We start from the raw sequence: 18,186 nt of genomic DNA on the forward strand, positions 1-18,186 counted from the left end.
ACCTCACCATGAACGTGCCAATTGCCTACCCGCGCAGGATAGGGTCGCTCGCCAAATTCGATCTACCTAAGTACCTGCGCGAATGGTCGACCGGGCGATCGCACCTCGCCGTAGGTCGACTCTGGACACGGGCTGCTTGGGCGGTCCGTTCCGTGCTATCGGGATAACCGAGCGGTGTTATCGCCGACCTGGATGGTTCAGATTAATTACCGAGCGTATTAAGCCCACTACGAACCCTTTACGCGAAGCAAGATGGAGGGTCAATAAAGAAAAGACAAAGCGAAACGGGAAAACAGTTCACACAATGCACATTTAATAAGCGACACGGAAAGCACACATATACAGCCAAACAGTCAAAATGCACATATAGCAGTTAAAACAAAAGAAACAATGATGCAAATCTACTACCGACTACGCGCACACATGGCAACACTTATACAGTTCTACTTTACAGACGGCGCCGACAACATTCATTCGAAAGCAAAAGAAAAGGCCACCCTCATAGACAAGGGGGCAGACGGAGCCCGTGGGCCTTTATGGCGTGGGGCTTGGCAGACTGAACGAGTCCCACGAGACCGTTGCAGGTTACCTGCATCCTCGCGGTGCGATGGTGGGCGAGCTCTCTCCGGCGCTCCTTGTAAGAACGCGCAGGTCCGCGCGACACAGCTGGCAGAGCAGCGCCTCCAGTCCGTGTCCCCTCCGCGACGTCCGGGCTCTCCACCGAATGCAAGCTCCAACGAGCGGGTCGCTCTACGGACCGCTTCTCCAAGACCCAGACGGGCAGAAGACCATGAACCGCCGACTGACACTAACACTCTCACCTACCGCCCTGACCTGACCTCTTCAGCGGCGCCTCCGTGCGCCCTTTTATTTCGCCGGCACCCCGCCCCTCCCTTCGCGGCACGCGGGGGAGGGGGGACATTCCACCAGAGAAATCGGGGTGGGAGTTGAGTTCCAACCGTCATTCTTGTTTACCAGAGAAATCGGGGTGGGAGTTGTTGTTGTTCCCCTTTTGGGTTCGTGGAGATGTTGACGGTTGCTGGCGAAGTGGTGAGGATGGCGTGTTTGTGTTGAGGCAGGTGTGGTTGTGGTTGTTGTGAAGCGGCATTGTGGTTGTTGTGTGATGGCGGTTGAGACGTGGTTGGTTCAAAATAAAGATAGAACAGAAAAACGCCTAACTCAAAGCGTCGCAGCCCAAATGAATCACATAAATTCCCTCTGGACAACGGATTTGGGGCTAACTACACATGTACTTAGAGATATCTCACCTACGGGCCCTTCATGGTGGTTTGTGAATTTCCACAGCCGTAACAATATATATATATATATATATATATATATATATATATATATATATATATATATATATATATATATATATATCCACACATACATATACATCCAAATATATATTTTTTGAATCAATATTAATTAAAGAATTTACCTCACTAAAATACTTAATTCATGATTATTATATCAAATGCAATGCAATTTGAACTTGTTTGCATGAAAATCAACCAAACTTAAATAAAAGGTGACGATGGAGTCTAAACATTCTCACAAGACGTGATCAAACAATTAGCCAAATATCCCGATTAACATGATGGGGGGGGGGGACCTTCTCAGTATGTTCCACAAAATCATCCTTTACTGAACAAATTCTTGCAAATTTAAGTATCTGAGATGAAAAGACATTGTAACCAATTTTAATTGGTTTCTTGCCACTTGGAAAGGTGCACAAGCCTACAGGGAAACTGAAATAATCAACTTTATGATATACACTTGTACTAAAACCATTCTGTCCAACTCTAAACAACACATCCAGATATGCAGCAACTGTGCAATCATTACCACTCCTGTTTGCAATCAGGCTAAACGTATAAATCTTGTGACTATCAGCTACTATCTCAACTACTACTACTACTACTAGTTTAAAGGCCCCAACAATTCACACCTTTTTGTGGAATTGGTCGTGGAGTTTTTGGCTGAGGTCTTTCACGAAACAGTTAACCAGGTCTGGTGTTTATCAGAAGGTGGCACGAATTTTGAATTTGTTCCATGGTGCTCGAGACAACTCGCCAACTCTTCGCGGAAAAGACCATGGGATCTTTAACATCCAGCAACAAATGCAAGCAGACAGGCCAACAAGGTGAACCTCCATTTGAGGAACAATGCACTTTGTGATGCAGCGTGCTGCTGAAGAAGAAGCACCAATCCGTTAGTGTATAGTCGCGTCACAAATCAAACCCAGGCAAGACAGCTCAAAGGGACGTGCACTACTTTTGCACCATCCTATCAGATTCCATGAATATTAAATCTCATTTTAATCTAAAAACACATTCAACATATACACATCTTTGAACATGTTTAAAGATAATATTGATAAAGCATCCTGGGTCATGTTCACAGCTTGGAGAGATGGTGAGTCTACATGTTATGAATTTGATGGAAGCGCTTCAAAGCTGCAACTCCAACATCCTTGTCAAGGTATGAATTATCATTTCAACATGCTTGTGCACTTTCTTGCCTTCCATGGTTGAGGCTAGCTCCTTCCACTTCAATATCTATGCTTCTGATTTCAAAAATAAACCAACGTATGCACTTTTGTAAGGAAAAGCACATGGCATGTTATTCTTGCATGTCTTGCAGCTTTTACCTATGTGGATGCCGATGATTCACTCCAACTGTAAGGTATGACTTGGTTGAGGTTCAAACAATTTTGATGATCCATAGATGTGACCCACTCCAAAATGCCCAATAAAATGTGCACATACAATGTTACATGGCTGAAAGTTTAAAAAGGAAATAAAGGCCCAACATTATTCCGACAAACAGAAGAGTTGTTGGTAACTGATGAAACAGTGCTCTTCGATCTCATGCGAAGTCGGACACACATATCTGGAAGGGGTCACCTGGATCTTCATAATATGCCTAAAGATGAAAACGGGATTTGAATTGTTTCCTTTAAAGATAAAGTAGGTAAAATTGAAAAGACAGAGTCAGCATTAAAATGACCAAGCATATACTTTGTGTCTTTTGGGCACTATAGGTCATCATGACTCCAGTTAAATAGTTACGTGTGTGGAGTCCAAAATAGTAAAGTATAAGACCTAAACATGGGCAGTGCGCCCATGAAGGATAGTTCATGTTTGCCTGTAACAAGGAATTCACATTTAGGCTAAGATTGTTCTGCATTCACATGGACATGCCATTGGGAGGGGGTGTTGTGTGTGGTAGTCATTAGTGAGAATAAGGGTGTCATGAGTTCTGTCCTCTGTCTGAAACAGCAATGGAGGCAAGGTAAGGTTAAAGGACCCCGAGAGAATCAATAATACGAGGCCGCAAGCTATTGGTCAGAAACCGTGGAAAGGAGAAGCAGCACAATTCGCCAGAGTTGAGGCCATAAGGCATAAGCTAATTGGGCCGATGCCCTCAGAGGCCATGCCGTGTCACGTGAGGAACAAGAGGAATTGGGAGGAGTAAATGGGGGGCTAGGGGGGTGACTTTTTGAGCACCAGAAGAGTGCCATCACATTTTCTCTTTTCGCCTTGAATAGTCCTGGTGCAGAGCTTGTCTCCTTTCGGGGATATTTTACTGAGCCACAATGTCTGCTGGTAATGTCTTGTGATGCTCTACTTTGTACTGGCCAAATCTGCACCATTCTGCTCTAATCTTCAAACTGTTACCTGAAAGCCATTGGCTTTGAAATCCTTGTCTGGTTTATTCGTTTGTGCAAATGAGTGTGTATCCCAGCACACAAGTGGGGTAGTTTTCTTGTATTGCAAGGGTTTGTTTTAATTTTATAATTATCATTCTTCATCATCTGCATTCCTCCTGTAGGATTTCTCCATTTTCTCGTTTCGTTCCCGCATCCTTTATTTCAATAAATCCCTATTTCTTAAGTTGTGCACGTCTGCCCTGCACTGTGTCTCCCACGTGTTGTTCATTTAGACGTCATTGGTTTCTCCCGGGGGATCCAGATCTGGTTAAAACCTTGTTGTCCAGCATGAAGTTAGCTCGCACTCTCAATAGGATCACTTGCCTCCTCATCAGCAAGTGATAGTCTCCAAATTGGCTTTGAAGCAGCCATCCACGAAGCAACCCTTCGGTATTTTACCACTCCTCACAAGACTTGTATTTAACTGTTGCAACCATTGCAGTGTGGGACCATAAACGCAGCACATTAGTCAGCAACAGCTTCCACTGCATTAACATGTTTGCATTCCTTCAACTCAGACCTTTGGTCAAATAACTTAGACTCTTCTTACATGACTTCAGTGATTGCTGTACATTGAGAATTTCCTGGCACATTACCAAATTTTATCGAAATTTTTGGTTAAGGTATCAGTCAATCTTCATACTGCGTTGTGACTTCCGTAATTGAATGATAGGTGTGGCTCAGTACCATCATGAAGTTTTCACTTACAATAACTGTCGAATTAAATGTGCTTGCTGAATTGGTTACAGTATTTTGCCAACCAAACCCACTCTGTACTATCCAAGTGGGGTTAGACATCTTGGTTTAACTTTCGGCAGAATGCCAAAATGTTTACTTTTCTTCAATTATGAAGAAAACTTACTTTTGTAGTGACTTGGTTGTTGTTGCTGTTGTCAACTCCCGCAGCACCTGTCAGGTGGGCTGCAAGCCAGGTTGCAGGCCATACAGAACAGGGTTCGAGCAGCTGAGACTGTGGACGACGGCTATGGTGGGAACCCCCCAGGCTTACAGCAGTGGTTGCACTGCATCCAGTTCAAGATGGCCCAGGTTGAAATGCAGGCCTCAGAAGCTTCTTCCCAATTCTATACACTTTGACTAATTTAGAAAAGGTAGCATGGTTCTTTAATCTTGTGCACAATTTCCCTTTCTGGTGCAGTGTATGTCAATCCTAATCATGACCATCATTTCCGGTCTTAATTTTTATTTTTTTAACCACACACCCATCACTGTTATTTCCTTTGTAGACTTTTTCACATGAAGGAAAGGAATAAAGTTTCATGCCTGAAGTTTTCACATGCAATAACTGTCCAATTAAGTTACTTGATTGATAAGATTGCTCTAATCCAGCAAGCCACAAACCCAACCACCAAATAGATTGCAAATATAGTACTTTTTTATTATTAAATAAATAGTCGAGGCTCATGGAAGAGCTAGAACACAACCAACTAGGATGTAACAGAATGAAAATAACTTCAGAAAATGGGAAGGGGTGTGAGAAAAGGGGAGGAGAGGAGAGGAGACACCACCAGCAAGTGGAAGGATAAAATATAGAGGTTTGGAAGAATAAGAGCCATGGAGAAGAATGCAAGGGGTAGACACCATGGGTGAACAAGATGGATACACCTGCAAACTCTCAATCACAGAAGTGGAAGGTAAAACTGGAGACCCGGAAATGTGTCGACTTAAGGAGGGTTAAAATATCATGGTTGTGGATGACCTGAGATAGTGGTGAAAAGCTGTTTTGAAGCCCTGGACGGTAAGGTAGGATTGAACAGACTGAGGAAGTTGGTTCCACAGGTGGGGGAAAACAGAGGAATGAATGAGTGGAAGTTAGTCTGGATTTTAGGAGTTACTGGCAGACCATGGGTGCCCTACATTAACCTGGGGGATGGGAGACAGAGCACAGAAATGGCAGAGGGTGCAAGACAGACCACTGACCTGCCTACAATGTGAAAGTGATTGGCCCAGGCATTCAGCTTCATCATTGGAGATACCAATAATCTTGAAGTCCTTGGTTTCCATGACATCAAGCTGAGCAAAGTGTGAGGCAGGGGCACAAAGTTCAAAGGGGAGGGCAATACTTCTTCAAACTGTGGATGAAGGCCTCGTTAATATATAAAAGTTCAGATGTGCTGAGGAAATATTTTGCACGCTAGAGGATACTCAATCAACAGCTGGATTTGGAGATCAACTTGGATATGTGGGTTTTCCCAGGAAAGATCATGACTGATGGCAAGGTCCAATGGTTTGAGCATCTGAAGTTCAAGATGATAGTGGTAATGAAGTCGATGGGAGGGTTCATTAGATGGTCTTTAGAGAGGGAGAGTGAGTGTGAGATTTGTCAGGATTGATTGGCATTCCAGTGTAGGACCAGCTTGTGATTCGATGAAGGTCTGCTGAGAGGGAGGAGACTCTTGCCTAACTATTTGAAGGATAAGGGAAGTTATGGCAGAGGTTGAAGTCATCAGAGATAAACATGATTTTCCAGAGTCAAAAAGATCACTGATGAAGATTAGGAATAGGACTGGGCTCAGAACACTGCCTCATGGCACTCCAGTCTTAACAGGGAGAGGAGATGAAAGGATCCCGTTGAGTGCCACACATTGGTTACGAGAGTAAAGGAAGTCAGCAAGCCATGTGTGGAGATGGCCTTGGATGCCATAGGCAGAGAGTTTGAATAGCAAGGTGGGATACTAGACTCGACTGTTGAAACACTCAAATACTCGAGATGTCTAGAGAGATATAGTCAGGGATGTTAGGGCATCATAGGGACTGTTTGGTTCAGATTCTTCCAAAAGCAACAAATTTGGCCCATTTGTCACCCATACCATACTTTTTCGATTTTAGACGGGCTCCAAGATGGGCACTCCCCGGGGCCGCCATATTGGCGAAATCCAATTATGGCCACCATCCGGGTTCGAGGTCAATCGTAGTTAAAAACCAAAAGGGCTAGAATCATGAATAATACCACTTTTTAGGGGTTTTCGGGGTCGGGGAATCTGATTTTATTTCAATGACTTGAGGTCAAGGTCACCCAAGGTCACCCTAAAGGTAATTTTGGGGTCAAACCCGGCGTTTTGGAGGCGTCATTTCAAAAATGGCCTGCCTACGGCCTATATGGCCTACCTGGGTTATCAATCAAAAGAACCCGTTAATCATTTAGAAAATAAGACTTGAATGTTTTTAATTGTCTCGTAATGTCATAAACTTTTTGTTTCATTTTTAAGATAATACCAAGTCTGTGAGCATCAACATATCCAGCAGCGGCAGTGGTGCACGATGCCATTCGGAGCTGTGACGTCTACCCTATCTCACGAGACTATCCTATCCCTGTTCTTGCATGTTCAGGAGTGGATCCGGAACCTGCGACTCAGCCTGTTATCGTGTCGCCGTGATGACGAGATGAAAGTTCATCGCGACGACGAGCCTACATAATATTGTTGCGGGGCCGGACGTCGGCCGCAAGCACGACCGAGAGATGGAGCTGTAGCGGCAGCTTGAGCGATCGCCCGGAATTTAGGTCGTCACTCTGGAGAAGTCCAGAGCCAACAGGTCCTGACTGGACCGAAGATCGCCAACAGGTCACCCGCGTGGAATAGGGTGAATAGCCAAATTTCTATATACCTAAGTATCCACGCGGGGAATCTACCGGGGAAATTCACCCTCAACGGAACGAGTTGCTTAGCGCGCTCGTTCGGTGTGCGATCCGAGCGGTTTAATCGCCAAGAGCTGTCGGTCCCAAATGTCCCCTTACGGCCGTAACAGCTTTTACTAACTCTCAACACGTAGCACGCTCAGCCAATGAAGGAATGGACACGAACGAGCTGAAAGATTCAACAAATGGGGATATTTATTGGATAGTAATGGGGTAACGAAGGGAAGCACGCAAGAAGCAGAGCTAAACCGATTATTAAGCACGTAAATACAGGCAAAAACATTTATACATTTCACTACTTATCAGACGGGCCCACACACACACACACACACACACACACACACACACACACACACACACACACACACACACACACACACCCACACACACACACACACCCACACACACACACACACACACACACACACACACACACACACACACACAGAATCGGACCAATTGTCTCTATTAGGACCTTCAGCCCGGAGGACAGTCGGGCTGAAGACCAGGGTCTAACTTGGACCTGTCCGCCTCGTGCGGTCTTCAAGCTGTTCGGACCGGGCACCAGTGAGGGCGAGCTGGATCCAACCACCACGAGCCGCGATCAGCTTTTCGAGCTCCGGCAGATCCCCTCACGCTCTGGAACACGTGCTGGTGAGATGAGGTGCCGATCCATCCCGATCCGATGTGTCAATTCCCCCGAAGAACCACCGACCAAGAAGCGCAAAGGAACCGAACCAAATCAGGGCGAACAGACCAACGAACCAGAACCAAGAAAGCTTGAAGAAGAACGGCAACAACGCAGAGAGCACCAAGAACCAAGCAGAGAGTGTTCAAAGAGTCCAAAGAGTGTCTTTTGAGTTCAAAGAGTGTCCAATTTCCGTCTCTCCGTTCCCTTTTTATCCCTCTGGTGTTGCTCACTTCCGGCATGACTCATCCGCTGTTGGTGAGGGCTGTCGCAACCCATTTCTTGGAATTCCCCACATGAGCTGATTTATATCCATATTAGGACATGAAATTCGCTTGTTCAGTGTTGGGTGGGGGCTCGACCTGTTCCCCACGCGAACTGATTTATGTCCATATTAGGACATGAAATTCGGCTTGTTCAGCATTGGGTGGGGATTTCACCTTTCCCCCACTGAGCGCACGGAGAATGCCGGGAGCGGAGGGTTTTTGCTTGTTGTTTTCCTTGGAGCCGTAGTAGTCCAAATAGCTATTGTCGGCGTTGAAATGAAAAGAAATCCTAACTACCAAATCAAATCACAGCACATGAACATTTATTTACCCATGAAACAAGGGAAAGGAAGCTATCTATAAAAACACATACTTAACGATATAACTAATCTATAGGACCTGAATGTTGTGCGTGATAGGTTTCCAAATTCGTAACAATACGAGTGTCGAACTCTGTCCTCCACCAAAATTATGAGTTGGGGACTCTGTTGTCTTTGTCAATCGGACAAAATAGTGTGGCGGATATGTGTATAATATCAGAACGATTGTGGGTTTGGTGGTAAAAGCACCAAAATTGGCACAGTTCATCATAAGAACATATACATTGAATTTAGCTATAGTGCCAAGCCAGATTTTTCGTTGTACGAGAAATATTGGCAAAAATCCAAGATGGCCACCACCGCTGGATGTGAAATTTTAAAATCACCATATCTTTACCAATAATTGACATAGACAGTTGTATAAGGTGTCCATACCTATGTTTTCATACCCATAGAAACTGATTAGACACTCAGATTGAACATAACATGCTTCCGTGCTAGTATAAGTGGTATATGACTGCCAAAATTTGCTTATTTTATGCGACTAATCGATTCAGAACGTCGTTTGTTGATGCACCCCAGGCTCCCAGACGTAAAGAGTTCAGTAAGAGCATAATAAAATCAAGTCAAACATCATCATGATCATTTAAAACATTTATAATAAACATCAAACTTTCAATAATTCAAGCTATAAAACAATAGTTTCAACGTCATGAACACAATACTTTCATTAAGAACTTTTGACCAGAAACCATACACAGTAATACTTTTGATTGCTTGAACACCAAACATAATTACACATAAACAAATATAATCACATGTTGTGATGAATAACAAATAACATTTAATAACACATCATATTTGTATGTACATGTATCACTTTCAAAAACACAATCCTGACTGAAAATAAAGCGCAATAATAGTGTTCAATTGGAAATAAACACATGATTACACAACATAATACCAGTATTACGTGAGAAAATATTAAATAAAATGTCAATAAAATTGTAGAAATAAAATGTCAAATCCGACTTTAAAACAATCCACTAAAATGTATGCGTTTCATTTATCTAACATGGTGACAATCGTAGCTCTGGCTTGAGGTCCTCAACCATCTCGTTCATTTCCATTTTGTTCACAGTTTCCACTACACCGGCACAGTGATGTACACTTCAATGCTGCTTTTACGCATTTACAGTGTCCGACGCACGTTTTTTGGCACCCACACTTCAGTAGTTCTGAGCACGAGGCCGCAGCTTCTGGTAGTACTGTCCAACTAGGCTCCCATTTGAGCGTCGGACTTCTTCTCCACCCCCAGGAACTTGGCGATGGAACATCTGGTGACCGCACGTGCATCTGTCCCCATACAAATCCAGCCTGGTGTACTGCACGTTTGGTGTGTTCGAACAGGGCAGCTTCAGTTGGTGGAATCGCATCTATTGGTCTGCCTTTTGCGGTGAACATGTACTTTCTGGTTAAATCTACACTGACTTCTGAGGACATTTTATCATACAACAGGATCACAAACTTCTCAAATGGTGCCATCTTCGTTTCGTCAAACTCATTAGGAGAGGCCATAAAGTGACCGAATACCGGTGTAATTTCTGGAAGTGCTTTCCACAACTGGAACGCAGTCTTTTTCCCTCTACCAGCAAACGAAGATGTTGCGTCACACCCCGTAAAGGCGTGAAACATTGACAGGGCTCTAGATCGCTCCTCTCCCATTTTCTTTGCAATTTGGTGAGCAGGAATATATCGCAGATTCTTTCCAACGCCGAATGCCAACCATATTTCAGCGTCTGTCGCGAATGAAGCAGAATACACTGCCAGAATTAGCACATCAGTATCAACAGATTGAATCATCACTTTCCGGTAGCCTTTCTCGAGTGCATCTGCTACATGGAGAAACATTCTAGTGTCGGCTTCTTCCTGTGGACAAGGCGACAGTGATGAAACATCCCGATTGATGTTACACGAGAGAACATTCTGTTTGCAGGTCAGAATCACTTCTTTCTCTGTCATAAAATTCTCTGCGACCTAAGACGTAAAAAACAGACATGCATCATTACCGTGACAATATAAGTTAGGCACGTGCTATTCATCACTCAATATCCAATATCTTCTTCTTCTTCTTTCGGCTGCTCCCTTTCGGGGTCGCCACAGCGGATCATACGGATGATCCGCATAGTGATTTGGCACATGTTTTACGCCAGATGCCCTTCCTGACGCAACCCTGTTCGCCTCTTACGACACAGGGATCTGGTACACCTATTTTAACCGGGGTATACACCGGTCCAGTACACTGGTACTCATTTCGCCGACCTCGGAAGGATGACAGGCTGAGTTAACCCCCTGGTGTATTAATTCAGTGGCCCAACGGGGCTTGAACTCAGGACCTTTTTGGATCCCAAGCCGCTGCCCTAACCACTGTGCCAACACCAGGCTCACTCAATATATATATATATATATATATATATATATATATATATATATATATATATATATATATATATATATATATATATATATATATATATATATATATATATATATATATATATATATATATATATATATATAGTTGCTGATTCGCACCCGCCGGCGTGCGAACGGCCACGTAACTCGAATCGCGGCACGTCGCCCACCGGTCGGACAATCCCGTCGTGACCCTCTCGGACTAACGCCGGGAACTAGTCACGGGTGGGCCTTTCGGCCTCACCACGATCGTGCCAATCGGCCCCCCGCGTGGGATAGGGTTGTTCGCCAAATTCGACCTACCTAAGTACCCACACGGAGGGTAGACCGGGCGATCGCACCTCGCCGCAGGTCGACTTCGGACACGGGCCACTTTAAGCGACCCGTTCTGTACTATCGGGATAACCGAGCAGTGTTATCGTCAACCTCGATGGTTCCGATTAATTATTGGGCGTATTTAGCCCACGACCAACCCTTTACGTGAAGTAAGATGGAGATTCAGTAAAAGAAAAGACGAAGCGAAACGGGAAAACAGTTCAACATAAAGCACATTTATTCCGCGGCAAACGGAAAGCACACATACACAATTACAACAATTCTGCACCAAAAGCAAATGTAAAAGTAACACGACAATTCTGCACAAAAAGCAAATGCAACAAAAGAGACACAATGCAGATCTACTACCGACTACGCGAGCACACGGCAACACTCACAGTTTTACTTCACAGATGGCGCCGACAACACATATACTCCAAAGCAAAAGAAAAAGGGGCCACCCTCAACGATAAGGGGGCAGACGGGCCTGGGGCCGAGACCGCGTCAAGCCTACCCGTCTGGTGATGAGCCGCAAAATGGCGGCGGCGCCCCGACTCCGCGGGCCTTGCTGGCACTGCCTGGAATGGGGTGGGAACGGGGCCCCCTTCTCACACTATCTCAGCGCGGGGGGAAACAGGGGGGGTTGTTGATGCTCGGGGAGGGGGGGAAAGAGGATATCTGGCTGGCTTGGGTCCCGCGACGAGCGACTCCACCGCGACCTCGACCGCGTTCCCAGCCTCCCCTCTCCGCAGCTCCCCGAGTCTGACACGAGCGCAGACCTCCACAAAGCTTCTTGGCTTCTCCAGCCTCTCCGGACCCCGACAGACACTCTCGACTGATTTCGCCGCCGCCACAACTCTCCAACTCTTTCCTCTTCTCAACTCCCCTTTTAATTCGCCCCGCGCTCGGCGCTTTATAGTCCCACAGGAGAAATCATATGCAGATTTTTGGATCAGGAACGGCTCGGGGGCGGAGCCATGCTCCCCCATTGGACGGAGGAAAAGTGGGCGTGAATCATTCTTGATCCGCGAATCTGCATATAGCGATTATACTCCGACGCGCCTGGAGGCGGGGCCAAATCGCCCCACGCTCGCTGATAGGACGGAACAGAAGTGGGCGTGAATCATTCTTTATCCGATTTCTCGGAAAGGCTGGTGTTTTTGCACCCGCTGCTCGGTGCGCGCCCTGTACGAGTCCAGGATCGGTGCCCACAAGCGGCGCGGGAATGGCGCTGATGCGATGGTTGCGAGAGCGAGATGTGACGGTAAAGGTCGTGGCTGTTGGCGTCGTTGTTGTTGTGAAGCGGCGTTGCGGTTGGTGGTTGTTGTGTGAAAGCGGTTGTGGAGAAGGTGGCTGTGGTTGTCGAGATGCGGTTGGTGGTGGTTGTGGTGGTAGTAATGGCGGTTGGTACGTGGTTGGCTCAAAATAAAGATAGAACAGCAAAACGGCTATCTAAAAGGGTCGCAGCCCGAATGAATGACATTTATTCCCTCTAAACAACGGGTTTGGGCTAACTACACATATACTTACAGAGATATCTCACCTACGGGACCTGAATGGTGGTTTGCGAATTTCGTCAACCACAACACTACCCCCTCCCCTTTTTACAGACTCGTCCCGAGTCGTCAAATTTTCGTGTGCCATCATGTGTAGTTTTCCCCTAGTACATTTTACCTACGGATCCCTGAGTGCGACATTCATGGTATTCGTGTCCCCAAAATAAATAACCTGAGGGCTGAGTAACTAACTAAACAAACCCACTCACACGGCCGACTTAAATGAAATTGCCGGCGCTAGGACAGACGTGCCGGGGGCGCACTCATATGTACAGTACATCTTAACTTACAAATTTTACACTAAACCATGGCCCAGGATCAATGAACTCTGCAAAAAGAAAGCAGTTAGCAGGGAGCCAGGCTGCTCGCATGCAGTCTCTGACTCAAACAATGCAGGTGACAGGGAATGTGGCCGGCTGCTCACACGCAGTCCAAGGCCTTCCCTTTTGAACTGAACGCAGTGAACCACAACGGTGCATGGGCTGCACAAACGCAGTCTCCGTGCCAGCTCAAGTGGCACACGCAATGAACACAACAAATGGATGGATGAATGGATGGACACAAACACGGTGCACGGGCCGCCACTGCAGGCCCGTGTTGTAGCTGCCAACAGGGCAGTTCTCGCAGCTTGCAAACTGTTGCTTTCTGATCCTGGCGCACATGGCAATGAACAGGGGGGGGGGGGGAGCAAAGCAAAAATTGAACGGGGCTGGTGAACAGGGGCAGTGGGCATGGCATGGCAAAGGTGATCAGGCAAACACAGCCTGCAGAACAAGGCCGCTGCAGGCAAACACAGCCGGCAGACGATCTGGCCTGCACAGGCCTTGAAGCACAGCAGCTGCAGACAATCCGACCGGCACAGGCCTTGCAGCACAGCAGCTGCAGACGATCCAGCCGGCACAGGCCTTGCAGCAAAACAACAGCTGCCGATGAAGTGGGCCGGCCTTTGCCTTGCAGCAACGCAGCCAGCAGATGAAGCTGGCCAGCCTTTGCCGTTCAGTGGAGGTTGGTGGAGGGAGTGCAGTGGTGCTGGCCACTCGGAAGGCGGGCTCGGACCTACCCTACGGTCTCCCTCCCAACCTATCGCCTTTGCCTGTCACTGTCTATACCTACTCCCTTAATTTGTCAAACCCCAATTTAGCCCCAACTTATTTTTTTATCTTTACTTCCCCACTATAAATCGTCCCCTAACCCCCTGTACTGTCCTTGTTCGGCTAACCTATCCTGTCACCTAGCCTACTCCCAACCCATACGTTCCCTTCCTGGAGAGGAACAAGGGAGAGCTAGCGTCCTGTGTCGAGGCCCAATTCAAGCCTCAGGATGGCCTCCCCAGACTTCAGTGATCTTAACACCAAGTGGGTCCAGCGGCCCACAACGAGAGCGAGGGGATGGATGGTGCGGAGGGGTACACTTCCTAATCTACCCTATCCATTAACCTGTTAAACTACCCCGGGGCTTCCAACAAGCGCCTCTCGCTTAAACTATTGGTTCTAATAACCCAGATTCCCGTCGTCTGTGTTGGTGTCCTCACAATTTCGGGCCTCGCCCCCCAATTTTCTCTCCGTGCCCTCACACGGTCTCATGGCTGAGACGCGTGGCTCCCTTTGGCAGACACGACCCTCTGCCGAATCTCCCGCTATGGCACCCCCGGGCACTACACTGCCTCCGAGCCTACCAGCTCCCTAAACACCGGGGAGTGCCCCCCATGGCACCTCCCCTGAAACGCACACGTGGCAGGCTGGCTTCCCGGGCCCCTTTCCGAGGGTCACCCGTGCCCACAACACTTCCCACGTGGCTAACGGCGCCCCGGGCCCCCGCACCAAGCGGGCGCACCCGTGCCCACTATGCTATCCCGGCCCCCCATGGGCCCTTGGCCTACCACGGCCGACTAGCCTGGTGCCCGGGGTACCCACTCAGCGATACTCACCTTTCGCAGCCACGCTCCCAGCCCGTCAACAGGGCTCCTGCACCCCTCCAAATGGGTATCGAGCCTACTTTCCCACCAACAACAAAACGACCTCCATTTTTCAATTTGACTAACCCCCTAACTCACTCTACACTGACCCCGGGGTCCCTTGGGCGGGAGTCACTCCTCCCCCCAATCACTCATCGCACCATGCAGTCCCCATTCGCTCCATACACACAGACCCGCTGGCCTCACTCACTCACCAAGCACATGCTTCCACTTCACTCACCAACAACTCTTCAACACACTCACCGCTGAACTCTGCCATCCTTCTAACTACATCCCCTAACTAACTCGTGCTCCCACGTCGTCCCTTATACTATAGCACGTTCCATTTAACACTACGTAGCTAAGCTACGTCCCCGCTACACATTCACTGTCTGTCTCTGTCTCCAAATATCCCAAAAATTATTTCCTAAACCTAAATCTCATCTAAATCCCTCTACCTAATCCATTCCACGGGCCCCATGAGGACTTACCCCTGCCCCATGGAGCCGGTCTAGCTATGCTAACCCTTCCCCCTAACTAGTTTCCATCCTGTGCCCTGGCAAGGGGGTCTTCCACCCCTTGCCCGGGAATCCTGTGCACCCGAAAGCGAGGCTTGCTTTTTATTTTTCCACATGCGCAGCACCAGCACGGCAACTCACAGCTCGCGCATTTTGCACCTGCCCGTGACGTCATGCAGCTGCATGTGTACCTCGTCCCTCCTTGGACGGTACCATCCGGCAGGGATACCCCTCCTGCCGGATTCCAACCCCACGTGCAGCCATGACGTCACCGTGCGCATAAAAAAACACAAGCCCCACGTCTCGAGGGGTTCCCCACGCGAACACATGTGCTCTGCCCGTTGGAGCTGAACACACACATGCCCGCGTGGAGAACCCATCCGGTCCAAATCCGAAATCCTGCCTAAAACTTTGTCCGTCGCGGGATCGGCAACATTCACCGCGCTCGTTTCCGGACCGGGACTTCACTCTCGCAAACGAGCACGTGGGGGCCTCGTGCGTTGCACAGCGCGGACCTCGCGCTCGCTGCTGGGTGAACCCGGCACGGTCCCCGAAACAGCTACAGCCGCAACCCGGCTTTCGTTCCTCTGTCGCCGTCGTCGTCGTCTCCATTCAACACACGCATTGCTGCGTGTAACGACACTCACAGTCCATTCCATCACATTCACCCCGGGATACGCGGCTGCGTGCTCCTGCATGCCCACCGACATCTCCCTCACATACCGTTCTCTCACACACACGGTCTCCCTCACACTCGGCCGTTCACTCACGCATGCCACCTCCCTCGCACACGTGGCTCCACTCACTCGTGCCATTTCCCTCACACAACCTATACTACTCACACATGCGGGGGCACTCTCTCGACTGATTTCGCCGCCGCCACAACTCTCCAACTCTTTCCTCTTCTCAACTCCCCTTTTAATTCGCCCCGCGCTCGGCGCTTTATAGTCCGACAGGAGAAATCATATGCAGTTTTTTGGATCAGGAACGGCTCGGGGGCAGAGCCACGCTCCCCCATTGGACGGAGGAAAAGTGGGCGTGAATCATTCTTGATCCACGAATCTGCATATAGCGATTATACTCCGACGTGCCTGGAGGCGGGGCCAAATCGCCCCACGCTCGCTGATAGGACGGAACAGAAGTGGGCGTGAATCATTCTTGATCCGATTTCTCGGAAAGGCTGGTGTTTTTGCACCCGCTGCTCGGTGCGCGCCCTGTACGAGTCCAGGATCGGTGCCCACAAGCGGCGCGGGAATGGCGGTGATGCGATGGTTGCGAGAGCGAGATGTGACGGTAAAGATCGTGGCTGTTGGCGTTGTTGTTGTTGTGAAGCGGCGTTGCGGTTGGTGGTTGTTGTGTGAAAGCGGTTGTGGAGAAGGTGGCTGTGGTGGTCGAGATGCGGTTGGTAGTGGTTGTAGTAATGGCGGTTGGTACGTGGTTGGCTCAAAATAAAGATAGAACAGAAAAACGGCTATCTAAAAGGGTCGCAGCCCGAATGAATGACATTTATTCCCTCTAAACAACGGGTTTGGGCTAACTACACATATACTTACAGAGATATCTCACCTACGGGACCTGAATGGTGGTTTGCGAATTTCGTCAACCACAACAATATATATATATATATATATATATATATATATATATATATATATATATATATATATATATATATATATATATATTGTGTTATGTTTATAATTTTCATGTAGCTGTACATTACCTGAATAGCCAGGAATTCAAAGAGCTCAGATTTGTTCTTGGATACACGGAGAAATTCTTGCCAGTTTCCTGGAACTTTGCTTGTGGGTGCCACACGTCTTCGAACCCCCTTGCCACGTCTTTCTCGTGTTGATGACTTGAGACTGTCATCAATGTATACATCCCAGACAACGTCAAGGCGTGTTACATACGTGAGATGCGACCGTATGTAAGGAAAAAATAGCCTCTGCATACTCAAGGAACGTCATCGGTCCAACAGGCTTCAGCATGCAGACAATTGCCGAGCCATCGAGAACCAGGACATCAACGGAAGGAATGTCTCTAAGGGAGTCGCTCATCTCCTCCAGACAACGAACAAGATCGGATTTTGTACCGAGGCGAAGGTCTCCAAACTGTGATAATGACGGTGGGTAAGCATGATTTTCGTGTCTGAAGAAATTGTCCAAGTCACCATCTCTGGTCTGACATGCAATAAATAATCGAGAGAATAGAGCACAGTCGTTCTTGAGAGATGATACTAGTGGTGATGACCTCGAAGAATTCCTCACCGGTGCGTTTCCGAAAAGCGGGAGTTTGTTCTTTGTGATGGGTTCCGTTAGGGTTTTGGTTGTCTGAATTAGTCGCTCTTCTCTGAATTTGTGGTATTGCTGTTTGCCAAGATCCTCAATTTTAGTACTGCTTTCAGATACTTTAGGGTCAGCAACATCCCTGGTATCGAGAACAAGCACTTCTGTTGTTTCTTCTGTGAATGGATTTCCCATAGTTTCAAAGGTCGTGACTAGTGCATTCACGTCTCATGCATATGATGTTTGTGAGGATAGCGTGTGCTCGTGATGTTTTTGCTGCACTTCTCGTTTCCGCGAAGGCAGGCAGTTTGTGCCAAACTCGGTTATAGCCCTTGCTATTTCTGGTCCTGCTACCGTCAATCTCAGCATGGCTTTCGGATTTAACATCAGATCAGTAGCTCCACCGATGCCTTTGACGATAGCATTATTTTGT

General features: G+C 47.6%; 1 protein-coding gene and 1 pseudogene across 12 annotated transcripts in view; one reads left to right on the plus strand and one right to left on the minus strand.

The window, feature by feature from the left end:
- Positions 1–5,004, plus strand: part of UNC79 (unc-79 subunit of NALCN channel complex) — a 259,172-nt gene extending 254,168 nt beyond the window's left edge. For all 12 annotated transcript variants that reach the window (XM_085894924.1, XM_085894914.1, XM_085894918.1 and 9 more), the window contains 3 exons: positions 2,410–2,487; positions 2,650–2,691; positions 4,625–5,004. In XM_085894924.1, coding sequence (XP_085751050.1) covers positions 2,410–2,487; positions 2,650–2,691; positions 4,625–4,813 — 309 coding nt within the window. In that variant the 3' untranslated portion in view covers positions 4,814–5,004. The remainder of the gene's footprint in view (positions 1–2,409; positions 2,488–2,649; positions 2,692–4,624) is intronic.
- A 138-nt stretch (positions 5,005–5,142) lies between these two features.
- On the minus strand, positions 5,143–18,123 carry LOC147020005 (uncharacterized; annotated as a pseudogene).
- Positions 18,124–18,186: the final 63 nt, after the last annotated feature.

This window comes from Eptatretus burgeri, chromosome 9 (assembly GCF_056783735.1).
Source record: "Eptatretus burgeri isolate ZD-2024b chromosome 9, Ebu_testis_v1, whole genome shotgun sequence".
Taxonomy (NCBI): domain Eukaryota; kingdom Metazoa; phylum Chordata; class Myxini; order Myxiniformes; family Myxinidae; genus Eptatretus; species Eptatretus burgeri.